General features: G+C 45.4%; 5 protein-coding genes across 5 annotated transcripts, besides 2 other annotated features; 3 read left to right on the top strand and 2 right to left on the bottom strand.

Moving 5' to 3' along the window:
- TSTA_115480 (alpha-1,2-mannosyltransferase (Ktr4), putative) lies at positions 1-1,810 on the top strand. Its single transcript, XM_002481697.1, has 4 exons — positions 1-329; positions 389-652; positions 709-1,327; positions 1,388-1,810. The coding sequence occupies exons 1-4, from the start codon at positions 176-178 to the stop codon at positions 1,542-1,544; spliced, it is 1,194 nt and encodes a 397-aa protein (XP_002481742.1). The 5' UTR covers positions 1-175; the 3' UTR covers positions 1,545-1,810.
- A 133-nt stretch (positions 1,811-1,943) lies between these two features.
- On the bottom strand, positions 1,944-3,232 carry TSTA_115470 (cytochrome c oxidase subunit Va, putative). The gene is made up of 4 exons (XM_002481696.1): positions 2,735-3,232; positions 2,514-2,559; positions 2,293-2,410; positions 1,944-2,230 (listed from the first exon to the last, which is right to left on the bottom strand). Exons 1-4 carry the CDS (start codon positions 2,923-2,925, stop codon positions 2,112-2,114), a joined length of 474 nt encoding a protein of 157 aa, XP_002481741.1. The 5' UTR covers positions 2,926-3,232; the 3' UTR covers positions 1,944-2,111.
- Positions 3,233-3,378: 146 nt separating this feature from the next.
- Positions 3,379-3,410: a microsatellite.
- A 387-nt stretch (positions 3,411-3,797) lies between these two features.
- Positions 3,798-5,784, top strand: TSTA_115460 (fatty acid elongase (Gns1), putative). The gene is made up of 3 exons (XM_002481695.1): positions 3,798-4,463; positions 4,523-4,805; positions 4,858-5,784. Exons 1-3 carry the CDS (start codon positions 4,056-4,058, stop codon positions 5,193-5,195), a joined length of 1,029 nt encoding a protein of 342 aa, XP_002481740.1. The 5' UTR covers positions 3,798-4,055; the 3' UTR covers positions 5,196-5,784.
- A 1,676-nt stretch (positions 5,785-7,460) lies between these two features.
- Positions 7,461-7,483: a sequence feature (AT_rich).
- A 1,626-nt stretch (positions 7,484-9,109) lies between these two features.
- On the top strand, positions 9,110-10,841 carry TSTA_115450 (uncharacterized protein; the record flags this gene model as incomplete). The annotated part of the gene is made up of 2 exons (XM_002481694.1): positions 9,110-10,312; positions 10,340-10,841. Exons 1-2 carry the CDS (start codon positions 9,213-9,215, stop codon positions 10,839-10,841), a joined length of 1,602 nt encoding a protein of 533 aa, XP_002481739.1. The 5' UTR covers positions 9,110-9,212.
- Positions 10,842-11,021: 180 nt separating this feature from the next.
- Positions 11,022-15,610, bottom strand: TSTA_115440 (nicotinamide nucleotide transhydrogenase, putative; the record flags this gene model as incomplete). Its single annotated transcript, XM_002481693.1, has 16 exons — positions 11,022-11,498; positions 11,563-11,826; positions 11,885-12,053; positions 12,108-12,254; positions 12,304-12,437; positions 12,489-12,914; positions 12,967-13,128; positions 13,186-13,326; positions 13,373-13,525; positions 13,578-14,036; positions 14,104-14,221; positions 14,268-14,528; positions 14,586-14,637; positions 14,750-14,839; positions 14,905-15,463; positions 15,520-15,610. 16 exons carry the CDS (start codon positions 15,608-15,610, stop codon positions 11,467-11,469), a joined length of 3,258 nt encoding a protein of 1,085 aa, XP_002481738.1. The 3' UTR covers positions 11,022-11,466.
- Positions 15,611-16,072: the final 462 nt, after the last annotated feature.

Here is a 16,072-nt window from a genome sequence, read left to right as displayed (position 1 = left end):
CCCATTCTCGCCATCTGAACTAAACAAGTTACACAACCTGGGATAAGGGGGATATTTTACTCGGGACGAGCTTGAGATACCTCTCAAGTCTCCTTTTCAGAATATTCACTCTCCCACAATATACAAGTTCAACATCTATTCGATTGAGTTTTAGTTCCGGTCCCGTTTCGCCATCATGGCCATCGCAAGGCCTATCCGGCTCCTTGGAGCAGTTGGAATCTTAGGGGTTCTGCTGGTCCTGTACAAATTTTCGCATTCGACAACCGGCGGATTTACGCCTGTTGGCACAGATAAAATATCAGATATGAAAAGGGATCCCTTACTAGATCGTGAGTTCCTATCGATCAGCAATAAGTGCCGACTTAGATACTGACCTCATCTCAAACAGCAACGGGAGAACCTGAAGGTATATTATGGCGAGCCGAGGAGCACGATTATTCCCCCGAAAGCGAGAATTCCGCACGTATCAATGCGACGCTTCTGTCGTTGGTTCGCAATCAAGAGCTCACTGAACTTGTCACGACAATGAAGGACCTGGAACGTACATGGAACCACAAATTCAATTACCCATGGACATTCTTGAACGACGAACCTTTTACGCCTGAGTTTAAGAAAAGAACTCAGGAGGTCACAAAGGCGAAATGCTATTATGGTATGCAGTCTTCTTTCCAATCCGCACTAGATAGCCACTTACACAGTTGATTATAGAACAAGTCCCCAAAGACCACTGGGAAGCTCCCGAATGGATCGACGACGAGTTAGTCAAAGAATCGAATAAAATCTTAGAAGAGAATAATATCCAATACAGCGACAAACCTTCATACCACAAAATGTGTCGATGGAACAGCGGCATGTTCTACAAGCACCCAGCTCTGGCCAACACTCGATACTATTGGCGAGTCGAACCGAATGTTCAATTTTTCTGCAACGTTGACTACGACGTCTTTAGATATATGCAAGATTACAACAAGACATATGGATTCACAATCAACCTCTTCGATGCGCCGGAAAGTCTGCCCACTCTCTGGCCCGAGACTGAACGGTTCCTTGCCGAACATCCCGAATATATTAGCGAGAATAACATGATGGAATGGCTAGTGGACGATAAGTTGCGACCAGAACATAACAAGAAAGCCAACGGCTACTCTACCTGCCATTTCTGGTCGAATTTTGAGATTGGTGATATGAACTTCTTCCGCAGTGAGGCCTATGAGGCTTACTTCAACCACCTTGATCGTGCCGGTGGATTCTTCTATGAACGATGGGGTGATGCTCCTGTTCACTCGATTGCTTTGGGTCTTTTTGAAGATGCAAGCAAGGTTCATTGGTAAGTCAAGCATCCTCAAAGCTTTATCATCACAAGTATTTACTAAGATGGAAATCACAGGTTCCGAGACATTGGCTACCGTCACATTCCCTACTTCAACTGTCCCAATTCACCCAAATGCTCAGGTTGTACACCCGGCAAATTCTACGAGGGAGCATCTTTCTTGGCCAAAGAAGATTGCCGTCCAAACTACTTCAAGTATGTTGGAACCCATTGATCATGTTCATGGTCATGGTACATAATGTGTTATGACATTATTCTTTTGTATCTATCCTTCCCCCTTCCGACTTCATTCCTCCTGTAATTTTACAGACGAATTGTTTATGAGACTATTGTTCATTATATATGAATCTATCTTGGAAATAATACAGCGGAGAACGGCGTTTTTCAATGTTTTCAGTTCTTTTGATTCAGAGCTTTGGAAGAAATTGTGATTACTCGTATACAAGATACATACAAAATGCACTTATCTATTGTACCTTGAACAAGACTTCGGGATTGTCTATGTAGCTAGATACCGCCAGTCTGGAAGAATACGATTCATAATGGAAGCTGTTGAGAAATTACAGACCTCAGGTCAGCAGTCCCATCGGTACAGATTACTTGATACCATACTTTTCTTCATCCACAAAGCTTTCTATTTATCTATACAGATTTCTCTCCAGGATTGAGAAGGCGAAAGATTTCAGACTATGACACATGATCACACATGATCGCACAGGGCACACACGAGCGAAGGCAAAAAGCAAGCAAGATATTAGAAGTAGCATTAATCGCTATCTTCTTACTCGTTCTTAGGGTAGAGCTCCTCCCGAAGAGGGACGCCGAGCTCATTTCGGAGACCTTCGAGGGCTTCGAGATATTGCTTATATTGACCTTCGTTCTCCACCTTGGCCCGGATACCTGTGTTCATGGGTTAGTTGGGTTGGATGGTAGATGATGACGAATTGCAGGTCAAGACGAACCTTCAAAGACTCGGACGGCAGTGGGGAAGTCGTTGACACGGCGAGCTGCGCGAAGAGCAGCAGAGAGAACTTCAACAGAGGGGACGAGATCGTAGGCGAAAGCGTTGTTCAGGTTGCGCTATGGACGACGTATTAGTTCAATTAATTCATGTGTGCCGAGTCAAGCAGTGGCTAGCTGAGCGCTTGTTTTATCCGCAGGAGTTTTCCAATTATTGACGTACCTGGAGCTCGAAAACATCTTGGACGGCATCGAATTCCTTTTCGTATCTGCATTAATATATTAGAGCCTGAGAATACTATAGTAATTGATATAGAGTCGTGCGATATGGTTGATGGTAACAATTCTGGTACCTGATGCCATGTATTGCATGATGTCAAATTTCAACATCCGAAACATATACACCAAGTTCCCTACCACCACCGCTCAATTGGGCATGCGTACCTGGCAGAGAACTCCTCGTAGGTCTCTTCCTCATGACCACTGCGAAGCTTGGCAGAAGTGCTGAAGTTATTGGCAATAGCGAAGGAGGAGCGAACAGGCTGGCTGCAACGAGGAGCGTACGACGAAGCTCTGACGAAGCTTGCCGGGCGAATGGATCGCGTCGCGAGGCGGAAGAGAGTGGTAGAGGCCATTGGAGAGGAGAGAATCAAAGCAGAGATCGAATTGATTAAGTTATTTTTGCTCTTCCCTAGGTGGGAGATGGACTCGGTCGTGGCAGAAAGAAGAGGTGGTTGGTACCTAGTGATGCTTGTGAGGTGCGGTTGGAGGTTTGGCCCAGCGGAGTTTTGCGGGTGGTGTGATGCTGTGGTGCCTGAGGCTGCAAGTCTGCAACCTTTCCCTATCCGGTAGACTCATACTGACACAATTGAGCACTGGTGATTTCCAGGAGTGGTCTGAATTGAACTGAATTATTCATCTTGACTTTTATGATACAAGCTTGGGAGAATTATAAATTGTAGAGGAATTGTCAGGTATGAAAGCACCTGGATACATATAAAGGCTGTCCAATCATAGTTTGGCGATTACTGTACTTAGTAAGGACATTTAGACACAATTCACAAAATAATTGCATATCAATCGTCTAGTATATATGTATATATATATATATATATTATATTCGTACATTACGCAGCATAAAATTCCTCTGAGTTTTAGGTCTTGTAGCTCCGAATGGTTGTCATACTGTAGCCAGGAGAAACAGCCTCGGCCGGGAATCAACATTGAAATTCATATGCAAGGCGGAGGGTCCGGAATCAACAGATCCAACTGACCAGTCTGGAATAGTGCAGATCCTTAGCTTGCGAGAGAGTTGCGACGAGCTGTCAAAAATTGAATGAAGAAGTCGAATTTTGCTGTGTTTTCCCCCTTTTATGTAGTATCAGATCACACTAGCCCCGGCCAGGCCTAGCGCATGTCATCCGTCAGCCAGTAGGATCGCGGGATGGGTCAACCTTAAGAATTCTATCCTCGCGTGCCTCGCTGTCCTCTCTTTCTTCTCCTTTTCAATCAGGTTGCTGTTCTCTGGCTTTTGCCTCGATTCTTTCCTTCTCTCCATTTCGATTTCGCTTCATTCCTTCGAATGACTCCCGTTGTCTGCCATTAGTATATTTAATTATTTCGGTTCTTCTTTCTCCATTTCTCGGCTTGCGACCTCATCCCGTCAGCCTCAAACTTTCGGACAGCAAGGAAACACGTATTCCTCGCTCGATCGTGCATCTGAAAATTGAGACAATAGTTTCAAGCAACCACATAATCCGCGACCATGTCGTTCGACCTCAAGCACATCCCTCTTCCAACCATCGATCGCCCATTCGGCATCGAATTATGGCCAATCTTCAACAAGGCCTTCGAGGCCGTCCGCGGCTATCCTGCAGAAGATTTCCGCTTCGTCAATGGAGAGACACCAATGTCCACTTTTAGTGAGACCGCCATTGCCCTGGTCACATACTACGTTGTTATCTTCGGTGGCCGTGAAGTTATGAAGAAGCTCCCAGCGTTCAAACTCAACTTCCTTTTTATGGTCCACAACTTTATTCTCACTGCTGTGAGTGGAATACTGCTTGTTCTCTTCCTTGAGCAGCTTATTCCTACTCTTTACCATCACGGTGTCTTTTATGCCATTTGCGATCACAATGGTGGATGGACTCAGCCATTGGTTGTTTTGTACTATGTAAGTGTCCATACACAGATGAGGAGTAATATGCCAATGAAACTAATGATTATCACCAGCTCAATTACCTCAACAAGTACCTCGAATTCATTGACACTGTCTTCCTCGTCTTGAAGAAGAAGCCTTTGACTTTCCTCCACACCTATCACCATGGTGCTACCGCTCTATTGTGCTGGACTCAGTTGATCGGACTGACTTCGGTCTCTTGGGTTCCTATCACTCTCAACTTGGCCGTGCATGTTGTTATGTACTGGTATTACTTCCAGAGTGCTCGTGGTATCCGTATCTGGTGGAAGAAGTACATCACCATTTTCCAGATCATTCAGTTCGTTATCGACCTCTGTATGTTTTTCTACACCTAGCAATTATATCTCCCGGTCACTAACAAGACTAGTCTTCATCTACTTTGCTTCCTACACTTACTTCTCCAGCACATACTTCCCATGGGCCCCTAACATGGGGACCTGTGCTGGTGAGGAGTTTGCCGCATTTGCCGGCATGGGCATTCTCACTTCCTACCTCGTCCTGTTCATCTCCTTCTACTTGGTCACCTACAAGAAGGCAGCCAAGACTGGCCGCCCTCGCAGCAACACTGGTCGCCAGGCTCTTATTGACATGAAGGATGCCGAAGTTCCTAGTCCTATCGCTGCCGGTCGCAAGGCCCAGGCTTCTTCCAATGGAGCAACAACAACTGGACGCCAGGGACCTGTTACTCGCTCTCGCAAGGCGTAAACGCTGAACAGGGGATCAGATTGTGCATTTTATCCGGATTGAGCTCGAAATATAGGCAACTATATTCATTGATTGAGTTTATACGGACAAGCAATCAAGGAACTGCAATAAGGAACTACAACAAGGTACAATGCACATTATGTGCATCATGAACCTAGTGCGAAGTCCGTTACGCAACAAATCTATTTTCATCTATTCGACTGTATTCTATATTACAGATATTACACGTTTAATGAGCGACGGTTACGGCTGGGTTGATTCTCGATTGAGATCATCCACCAAAAATTATAATACGGGAACAAAATCATTGGGTCGATTCTATGCATCGAAGGGGAGCATATCGAATGGAACGGCACCGGCGGAACTATGTTCTAGATCCTTTTTCTTCTCTTTACTCGCCAACTTCTTGCTTTTTGTATTATTGTATATGGTTTCTTATTATTTTTCGGGCATTTTCTCGCGTCTGACTCATTGATTGTTGGCCGTAATTTGAGGTATGCTCTGTTACGCTTGAACGCTCATGTTTCGAAAGACTTGTATGTCGATAATCTGTATTGTACGCACTAGAAATGGAGAATTGAACAATGACTATGATTCCCTAAACCCGAGCAAGGCCACTACTCTACATATGGATTCTTGGAGTGCTGTGGTACGACAATACCTATCCCTAAGTTGACACATGCGAAGGAACATTGGCCATCAATCGAACCGGGACTTAGAATAGCAGTCGTAAAAGAATAATGACCTGTCCTTGGATGAAATTGAGTTGATCCTTTCTTCTATTGACCAGACAGGCGAGTCGTTGAAGTAGTCATCAAACAAAGACGTCTCTATATACCCCGAGCTGCTGACATGGGGGCAATTATCGAACATGGATCGGGTCTGCTCAGATGCGTAGCTACCAAAGTAAGCATGTTATTGGTCATGAGTTTTATAAATCCATGTATGACTGATGACCCTACAGGCTTGGGGGCTTGTTAGCTCTGAAGACCGCTGGAGAATGACTCGAAACAATATCGAATACGCGCTCCCCTGAGACAAAAAGAGAATGGAGAGTATTCAGAATACGAACGACTTTGAAGGTTACCCAGGTAGCTGTCCAGCTGGTAGTAAGACCATCGCTAGATAGGACGACGTGAGATTGAGATCCGTCCCAAATTACCAAGGCATCATCGAATAGTAAACTTATTAGGATGTACATCATAGTTTACTGGATATATACTTCCATACACAGAGTCCAAATTAGTTTCCACTAAGCTAGCTTTCTGAGCTGTCAGCTGTCACCGTCGTTGCGCATGTAGCCCGTTACATAATTTCCTAATTAGGCAAGTATAGCTCATGAAGTTGGTGGACTTCCAAGGTTCAACGTGGGTTAATGGATGGCTTTTCAACTATTTTTACTCGGAATTTAGTCTTGGAAGATAATATAAATTTAAAAACTTGGTTCTGTTGATATTACTAGTATCATATTGCCGTCCAGTGTCTACGGAGCCAAAATGAATCTTGCGGAGGAACAAATCAGGGTGGACCAAGGATCTAAGCAGGTCCCATTTATAAAAGTTATGTGCTTTTATTTTGCATAATCGTAAGAGTCCATTTTCTAATCACATTTCAATTAACAAGCCGGATTGAATAGTCGAGTCCGAGATGAAGTATCGGAGACTCGGGGATCTGCATCATTATACTCACACATGACTTGAGCCAAGCTGAACCCTAATCTGAACATCTACGGAGTATGGACTAGAAAGATATCCTAGACAAGAATAGAAAAATCTAATCTTAAGTGAAAACGCAAGGGTTATCAATCTTGCCAGCTTATGCACATCAGACACTTTCGAAACTTTCTCCGGTATCTTGTCCAACGTCCAACATACCCAAAAAGCCAAGACAACAATTATTTTCTGGAACAGTGGTCATAATGGCCATAACTTCAAACATAACTATAACGGAACGCTAATAGTATCACAAATCCGATAAAGCCGGAGTACGGAGTGCATACTCCCATACTCAGTTAGGGATTCATGATCTGCAATGGGATGCTTTCTCTGCTGCAAGGGCCAGTTCGATAGACTGAAGATAAATTTCCGATTGATTTCAGAGTATGTAATCAGAGTAGCTGGAGGGGACGCATTCCTTGATGATACAGTTAGAGTCAGGATTTCCAAGGTTGATGCAGAGACAAATGTCTGAAGCAAAGGTGAGTAGGATGTCAGGCAAATCCTCGCGATAGATTAAGCTATGGAAGTTCTCGGGTCGGTTTCTGGGTTAATATATATTTTTTTTTAAATCCAATATGCAACTGACTTCTAGACTGAGTCTATTCAGATATTGTACAAACTACTATATTGGAGTATGTATCGAATTTTTACTCCAAATGTAATTGACGGAAACCCTAACTTCAGCCCATCAGAACGGAATGATCGTTTCACCATCAGCCAATCGCCCGCCTGTCTCACACTGAAACACATGAACTCCTTTGACAGAATACCTCACTATGCATTTATGAGTTTAGTCTTATTTTCAGAATGATACCGCCTCCTGTCACTCTATTCGCTATCCCTCCGAGGACTCCCCTCTCTTCCTCGTCTTGGCAACAGCAAAGATAAATATGGCGTGTCACAAATCCACGTTGAAAGCTCGCATGTATGGCAAAAGTTGCTTGGCCTCACTAGTTTGTGGATAAGAAGATGCTACATATCTTTAATCTATTTAAATTGTACTGTGACTATCGTCCATGTCTGCATGTATGCGTGTTGCCGTTCAATTATCCATGTGTACTGCACTCACTTTATGCCATCGAATGCCAGCTTCGTACTAGTTTGACGCATTGAACCTGTCATCCATCATGACTTGACCTCTTTTGGCAGACTGCCGAATTTAGAAATGCGCCATTTTATTTGTGATAATAGTAGTGACATCTGATGTGTCAGTTTGTCCCCTCGAAAACAACGATGTTGTGAGCATTGCTGACTTCTCGGACAGTCAGGATTAGATCATCGCCCTTGAAAAGGTGGTCAGCTTGTCAGGAATAGTTACCTGGTCAATAATTGGACCCTGGGCATCGGTTAGAGTGTGCAATGTGGTCAGTGCCTGGCCAGTGGCTCCAAATCGACAAGGATAGGGTTAGCGATCCTCCCTCGAAATAATCATCATAATCAAGGGCGTATGGTATCCACGTGTCCTTCACGAGTCAATCCGGTCAGGAAAGGACAAGTCAACGACAAAGCGATAGGATAGGGGAATTTCGATCCTAGAATAGGATCGAGCAAGACTCGACTCCTGCATATCTGGCCAGTATCGAGATGATTATTGGAATCTTGCACAATCAGTTCGAAACTCAATACATTACTGTACACACTCTAAACATGCCGTTCAGAAAGACTTTTTCGAGCACAGATGTAACAGAAGTAAAGGGTTAAGTGTAGGGGCCGAGGGCGAAGCCCCGCCGCTAAAGCCACGCCAAACCATCAACCTGTAACTCCGCCAAAGTTAGCCCTATATTACAGCGGTAGTATAGTACAACGTCTCCATAGTTTATACATAACAGTCCGAGTTTCCACCATCCTATCATGTTATGTCAGGGATTGACATAGCTATGCAATCAAGCTAATGAGTAATCCTGTGAAATTATTGGGATTCTTTCCCCTTATTGATCAACCCTGTTGCGGTCATTTTGTCACGGTAGATCTGTACCGAGGGGGGTAACTATATTCGATCATAACGAACTGTGATCGTATTGCCTTTCCTTTTTCCTTTCTGGTCGTATCTGGTGCTTTGACCTTTTCTTTATTATTCTCCTCCATACTTCAAATTTAGACCTTCGTCTCACTTTCCAGCTATTTTTCAATTTTTTTCTCCTTTCTTTGTCTCTTGCAAACGTACTCAACAGATGACTTGATCACGTCTTTCGAGTTCAACCCTACAGACGGTTATAATTATACAGCAAGAAAATCAAAGAGAAAAGCAACTACATATACACAGCGCAAGACCACTTGTACTTGAGTCACCTCCAGCAACATGGAAGCTTCTATGGTGCCAGAGATGTCTGTCAAATCAGCCCAGCATGAGCCATTGCATCTGCACACTATACCCCCTTGGAAACGCTACGAGTCAGAAGAAGAGGATGTCTCCGAGACAAGCTCCCAGAGCGTGTTTTCCCCCACTGAGGGCGACGTATCCGCCGAGTCTGATGCAGATGAATCAGTTAGCGACCTGGCAGAGTACGTCGACGCCGAAATGCTTGCCCCGACATATTACAATCCGTCTTCGGATGACTCGTCCAGTCTGTATTCAAATCGTCTTTCGATCATAACGGCAAAACGTAGTAGTGCTGCAACCTGCGTCCCTAATAACTATGGGCAAGACACGTCTACTATTGACGATAATGAGGATGTGTCTCCGTTGACAGACTACATGACTCCACCGGTTTCTCCAATTTACTTATCAGCTGTATACTACGTGCCAGACGGATCCGAGAGTTCGTCTCGGGACGAAGCAGATGCTGAAGATAACGATGAACCCGAATGGCATGAAGTGTCTGAAGCAAAACAGGTGTTTTTCACAGCACCTACTTCTAAACCTAGTATTATCATTATTCAGAATGTCACAACTGAAGCTATTCTAACTGCTCGAATGGGTAATCCGGTTGAAAATCAACAATCTACTGAGCAGAATGTTTCGGACAATCTCCGCAAGAGGTCCTCCACCAAGAGATCTTCAAGTGCATCGGGAATGACTACTTCTCCGGACCGCTCAAAACGTTATTCGGCCATATTCTCCCGTGAATTCACCCACAACGGCGAGGCTGCATATCTCGATTCTCGAAATCGTACACGAGCATACTCTTCACAAAGCCCAGCACGAAACTCATCTCATCCAAGGACATCACGAAAGGACAGCAACGCCAGTACAAATACAAACTCTTCAGAACGACAACAATCCCGTCCACGCCGCAATCCATCTCTTCGCTCTTATTCCAGAAGCAGCAGTCGACATACACCAGACTACGAACCACCACCAAACTACTCACGACCACGCTCCATTCGCAGCTCAAGTGTTGCCAGCGACATGACAACCAGAAGCTCGGTGTCTTGGAAACAAGTGCACACATATAATTGGTCTAATACCTCGCTACAATACTCAAGCTCATCCTCTTCCTCCGTCGTCGATCATCCCACCTCATCATCACCTCCACCGGGCGAAAACGAACCCACAAAACCAACACCCCATCCCCTCTCAATAATCACAACACCAACATCTCCAGTAACCGCAGATTTCCAACAACAACAACCGAGATTCACACAGTCAGCAATCACATCCCACCATACCTTTGACTGGTCCCCCGTCATCGAATATCGACGATCATCTACCCACCCAATGCAAAAGACATTCCCCTATTCTCGCCTCCATAATCCATCTTTATCTCTAAGTATTGCCACTACCCCTGAGAATCTTGATCTTTCACGAACTCGGACTCGAAGTGGTTCCATGGCACCTACCACAACATCTACGACACAAAAACCATTCATATCTACAGCGACCTCGTCAACGACCAGCAAATCATCCAATCATTCACATTCGTCCAGTACAATGAGGTTATTAATGGGCGGATTTCGGGGTCTAGGGAAACAACGTTCCCATAAATAAATCCCTATATAGCCCAGCCCCAGACGACTATCAGCTACCTCTAGGATACGATGGATGATTCGATGATATCCCGTCCCCATGTTTTAAATGCTATTTGGACCCCAGCGCAAATTACCTGTTTGTTGATCTTATGCTTTGCTTTCTCTCCCTGGATGGTTCTGCGCGAGGCGTTGATTGGTTTATGGATTTATGGTCAGTACATGACATGTACGCGGTCATGTATACGGTCAGGAAAAAGAGGTTTTTTTTCTTGATCGGTGCTTATTTTCAGGGTTCTTTTGGCTTAGCTATCTTTGGGAGTTACGTGTATGTTATAACAGTGGCGTTTTTGTATTTTTGTTGAGGATTTTTTTGTTGGTTTTATGCTTAAGAGCAATGAATTGTTAGTTGGGTAGCCCTAGGCTAGGGTGTGATGCATCTTAGTTATGTATGATTAGTCATTGACAGGATGAATGTATCAAGTTTGATTTACAATATCTGCTTGCTCCTTTGAAAATTACTGACTGATACTCATACAGTAATGAGATTGATACCTTGAGACTTAATCTGCTAGCCCTAGATCAATGTATCATTTGTACATTATGTGCAGCATCTAAACAAAATGATCCTTGAAGAGAACGCTAAATCACTTCCGACCCTCCAATACATTCTTAATAGCTGTTCGAATGGTTAGCCTGTGTAACAACTTACAAGACAGGAATAGGAATATACTCAAACGTACCATCACATGAACTCTTCGCATCCCCAAATAGCATCTTCGTATTTGGCATATAAAACATCGGATTCGGCACATCGGCATACCCACTTGACATTCCGCGTTTCATGACAATGACCTCTTTGCTCTTCCATGCTTGTAACACTGGCATACCTGAGATGGGTGAGTCTGGCTCGAGGGCGATCGGATTCACTGTGTCGTTTGCACCGATGACGAGAGTAACATCTGTATCGCTGAAGTCGTCGTTTATTTCTTCCATTTCAAGCACGACTTGGATACAGTAATAATTAGGCACAATGGCACTCTGAGTAAGAAGGAATGAACTCACTGTCATAAGGAACGGAGGCTTCCGCAAGGAGTACATTGCATTGACCAGGCATACGGCCTGCTACCGGGTGTATTGCAAATCGTACATTGACACCCTTAGCACGTAGCATCTTGGTGATCTCTGAGATGGCATATTGTGCTTTGGCGACTGCCATACCGTAGCCCACGACCTATTTACTGTCATATTAGAGAAAGCAGATAGAATTCCAGTATCTGCCTCTTACAATAATAACATTCTCCGCACTAGCCAGAGCATCCGCAGTCTCGTCCACAGACGTCGTCGCAACCTCACCCTCAATCTTTTTACTCGCTTTTATTGGTGCAATGCCGCCGAAGAGTACGTTCGTGAGGGACCGATTCATCGCAACACACTACCCAGTGTCAGTGATATATCCCGAATATGAAGGAGATTAAACCTGCCATGATGTATGATAGAATAGAGCCACTGACTCCTATTAGCGAGCCAACTGTCGTAAGCAGAGGGTTGTCCAGCATGAATCCCTCGGCAACCAGCGCGAAGCCAGAATATGCATTCAGGACGGTAATTACGACGGCTTTACACATCAGTCAGAACACTCCATAGATCCTCGAAATAAAATACTTACGCATATCGGCACCACCTATGGCGGCCGTTGTCGTATAGCCCTTCAAGAAACTCAGCGCGGTGTTTGTACCCAGACAAGTGGCAGCAATCACAGGCGCTCCCGGAGCCATGGTGACAAATACCCCCATCGTTGCAATATTCGCTCCAAGAAGCGATGAATTGATGACATGTCTACCTGGCAGGATAGTGGGGGTGGACTTCATGCGCCCAGCCAGTTTTAAAAATGCCACGATTGAGCCGGTAAATGTGACACCACCGATGAGGACTCCTAAATATGCTGTCACCATATGCAGTGTCGAAACATGACCGATCTCTGCCATGACGCTGCCGATGCTCGTAAGGACTGCTGCTAAACCGACCACGGAATGCAAGGCAGCGACTGTCTGTGGCAGGCCAGTTGGAGTGATTCGGCGGCCAATTACGGCGCCTAGTTCAGTCAGTTTGACATTGAACAAACAAAATCTCTTGCTTAGCTATACCTAGCAAACCTCCAATACCAGCAACCGCGCCAAATTGTATCAAGGTCTCCGGAGAGAATCCGACCGCGAGTAGTGAGGCCAGAAATCCTGAGCTGACACCGAGAATTCCAAGAATGTTCCCTCGACGTGCAGTCAGTTGGGACGCCAGACCAGATATAGAGCCTAGTATATGTATTAGCATCATCTGGTAAATGTATACGGCCACCATGCTCGTCTTACTAATACAGAGTACGCTACTAACGAGATATCCAGCCTGTACAAGTCCTGCCATGCCAGTGGCAGCAGCAGCAATGTATCCTCCACCGAAGAGAACTCCAGGGATGGCGTATAACCAGGGGTATTCCGGAGGATCAGTAGGGCCTGTACCGGTTAGAATCACATGCAATACCGGCAGGGACATACTCACGCTTAAACATGTCCAGCATGCGTTTAGTAATTACAAACCCTCCAGATACATTCACAAATGCGAGCAAAACAGAGAGTGCTCCCAATGCCTCGGGAATGGTAGTTGGAAAATAACCTCCACCCATGACGAAGAGACCTCCGATACCAACCATCCCTATTCAAGTCAGTATTATTCACAGCGTATAGGGATATCTAGGATTACTGACCGGAAATGGCGTTAGTCACGCTCATCAGAGGAGAGTGCAAGGCAGGTACGACGCCCCATACTGCGCGATAACCAACAAGTCCAGCTAATCCAAAAGTAAACATGTTACCCATGAATGCCGGGCCAGTCAGCTTCCCTAAAGCGAGAGCTGATCCCATACCCGCAGTCACTGTGACCACTTCGCGCGTTGCCTTTTTCCATGGCGTCAATTCTACTGATTTCACCTCTTTTACCGGCGCTTGTACTGTGCCAGCAGTAGGTGTTGAAGGAGGTGTAGGAGGCGGAGGTGGTGGTAATATCTCGCCGTTGAGGCTTACGATCGCGCCGCGTGTCACTTCGTCGTTTAGATCAATATTAAAGCCTTTATCCTTGTCTGCCAAAGAGAGAAGGAACTTTGTGATATTGTTTGAGTACAATGTAGATGATTGAGTTGGTAACCGTGAAGGCAAGTCCGTGTATCCTAGGGGTCGTCAATATCTCAATGCAGCATGGCCTTGAACAGTCACCACTAGAGTGAATTTCCTTACCAATGACCTTCACTCCGTCATATATAGCCAGTTTTCCGGGAACCGTAGCTTCACAATTGCCTCCAGCTTCGGCAGCAAGATCGACAATCACCGATCCCGGTTTCATTGCATCTACCATCTATAAGAATGAGAGAGTAGATCTTAGTAAAAGGAAAGAGCCATACCTCTTTAGTAATGAGTTTCGGTGCTGGCCGACCAGGTATTAGAGCAGTTGTAATGACTATATCCACTTCTCGACATTGTTCCATGAACAGCTTCATCTCTGCCTCGATGAATTCCTTCGACATTTCTTTGGCATATCCACCCTGACCAGAGCCGTCTTCCTCTATATCGACTTCAATGAACTCTGCACCCAGGGATTGTACCTGCTCACGAGCTGCGGGGCGTGTATCGAAAGCGCGAACAATTGCGCCGTTGCGACGTGCCTATCATGAACATGAATTGTCAGCAATCATTCCATATCAATTCCGGAGGACACATACAGCTCCGATTGCACTCAACCCGGCGACTCCAGCTCCGATCACGAGGACTTTGCTAGGGGGTATCTGCTCCTGTCAATACGAGCTCACTGGAACTGTGCAAGTAAAATTACCTTTCTGCTATACGTCAGCTCTCTACTCTTGAGGCTTCAAATCGAACTGCTTACCCGGCAGCTGTCACTTGACCAGCAAGAAAACGGCCAAACTCGTTTGAAGCTTCCAAAACAGCCTTATACCCGGCAATATTTGCCATCGAACTGTTTTATTGATCGCCATGATTCTCAGCAAATGTGGCAGCAACGGCTACTGTATAGTAACAAACCTTAGTGCATCAAATACTTGAGCTCGCGATATTCGAGGAATCTTGTCCATAGCAAAAGACGTGACGCCACGTTTTGCGAGAGCCTCGACGACCGGTTTGTTCTGCGCAGGGTAAAGAAACGAGATGACGGTTGCACCTTCGCGTATCAAATCTACTTCATTCTGAGAAGCATCATCTATGCTGGGGGCGCGGACTTTAAGGAGAATGTCACTCTGAGACCAGACTACATCTCCCTCAACGATGATTGCGCCGGCCTTTCTGTAAGCTTCATCAGTGAACTGAGCCTCGACGCCAGCACCAGTCTCTATCAGAACCCTCGAGAAGCCCTTTTTCAAGAGAAGCGCTACGTTTTGCGGCGTGATGGCCACGCGACGCTCGTTGGGAAATGTTTCGCGCGGAATGCCAACGGTGAGCGATTGGTAGGGCACGACGACTACGCAAGAGGTAGATGCCGTCGCAAAGTTGTGCCTGTGAGGTGCCGAGCTTGCTACGAGAAAGCGATCCTGTCTATGGCTCCGTGGACGCGAAGTTGTTCTGAGACAGTGGAATCGTTGCCATGCTGTAGGCAGACGTGAGTATTGATGTGGCGCAGATTGATAACAATCATGTTCATACCTAAGCATCCCAGTATGCGTAAATTCGCTGGGCTTGTAGGGATTACCAAAGAGAATGACGCCAGGGCCGGCGCCTTCTTTAGCCAGCTCATCGTGTCAGTATTCTATGAATTCAACATAGAGAGACGGTATGCTCTACTGGCAGAGTAATTGACAAGAAGAAAATAACATGGTGTCAGAAGATGAAGGAGGGGAAGAAAGAAGGTGCAAGGGGTAGACAAAGCGGAGAAGGTAGCAATGGCCTCTCGGTACCTCAGGCAGGCCATGACTCCGTCCTTAGCAAGATGCCCTAACTTTCCACGATTCATATCAGACAATCTAATTAATCAGCCAGGTGGTTGTGGTTACATGAAAACGCCTACTGGTACCACGATGCCTCATCGGATGCTCGGCTGCTTTCCATTGGCGCATAAGCCGGTAAATCAATCAACTGACTGATATCATACGAAAAGTTGGGGTGATGCGGGGAAGACTCCGCCATCCGAACTAAATAGTCTCAGCTCTGAAGTGTGCCCAAGTGTCTACTATGTCTCTATTCCTAGACACATATCATA

The sequence above is a fragment of the Talaromyces stipitatus genome, genomic scaffold (genome assembly GCF_000003125.1).
Source record: "Talaromyces stipitatus ATCC 10500 scf_1105507295555 genomic scaffold, whole genome shotgun sequence".
Lineage (NCBI taxonomy): Eukaryota > Fungi > Ascomycota > Eurotiomycetes > Eurotiales > Trichocomaceae > Talaromyces > Talaromyces stipitatus.
This window is presented reverse-complemented; position numbering and strand designations above follow the sequence as displayed.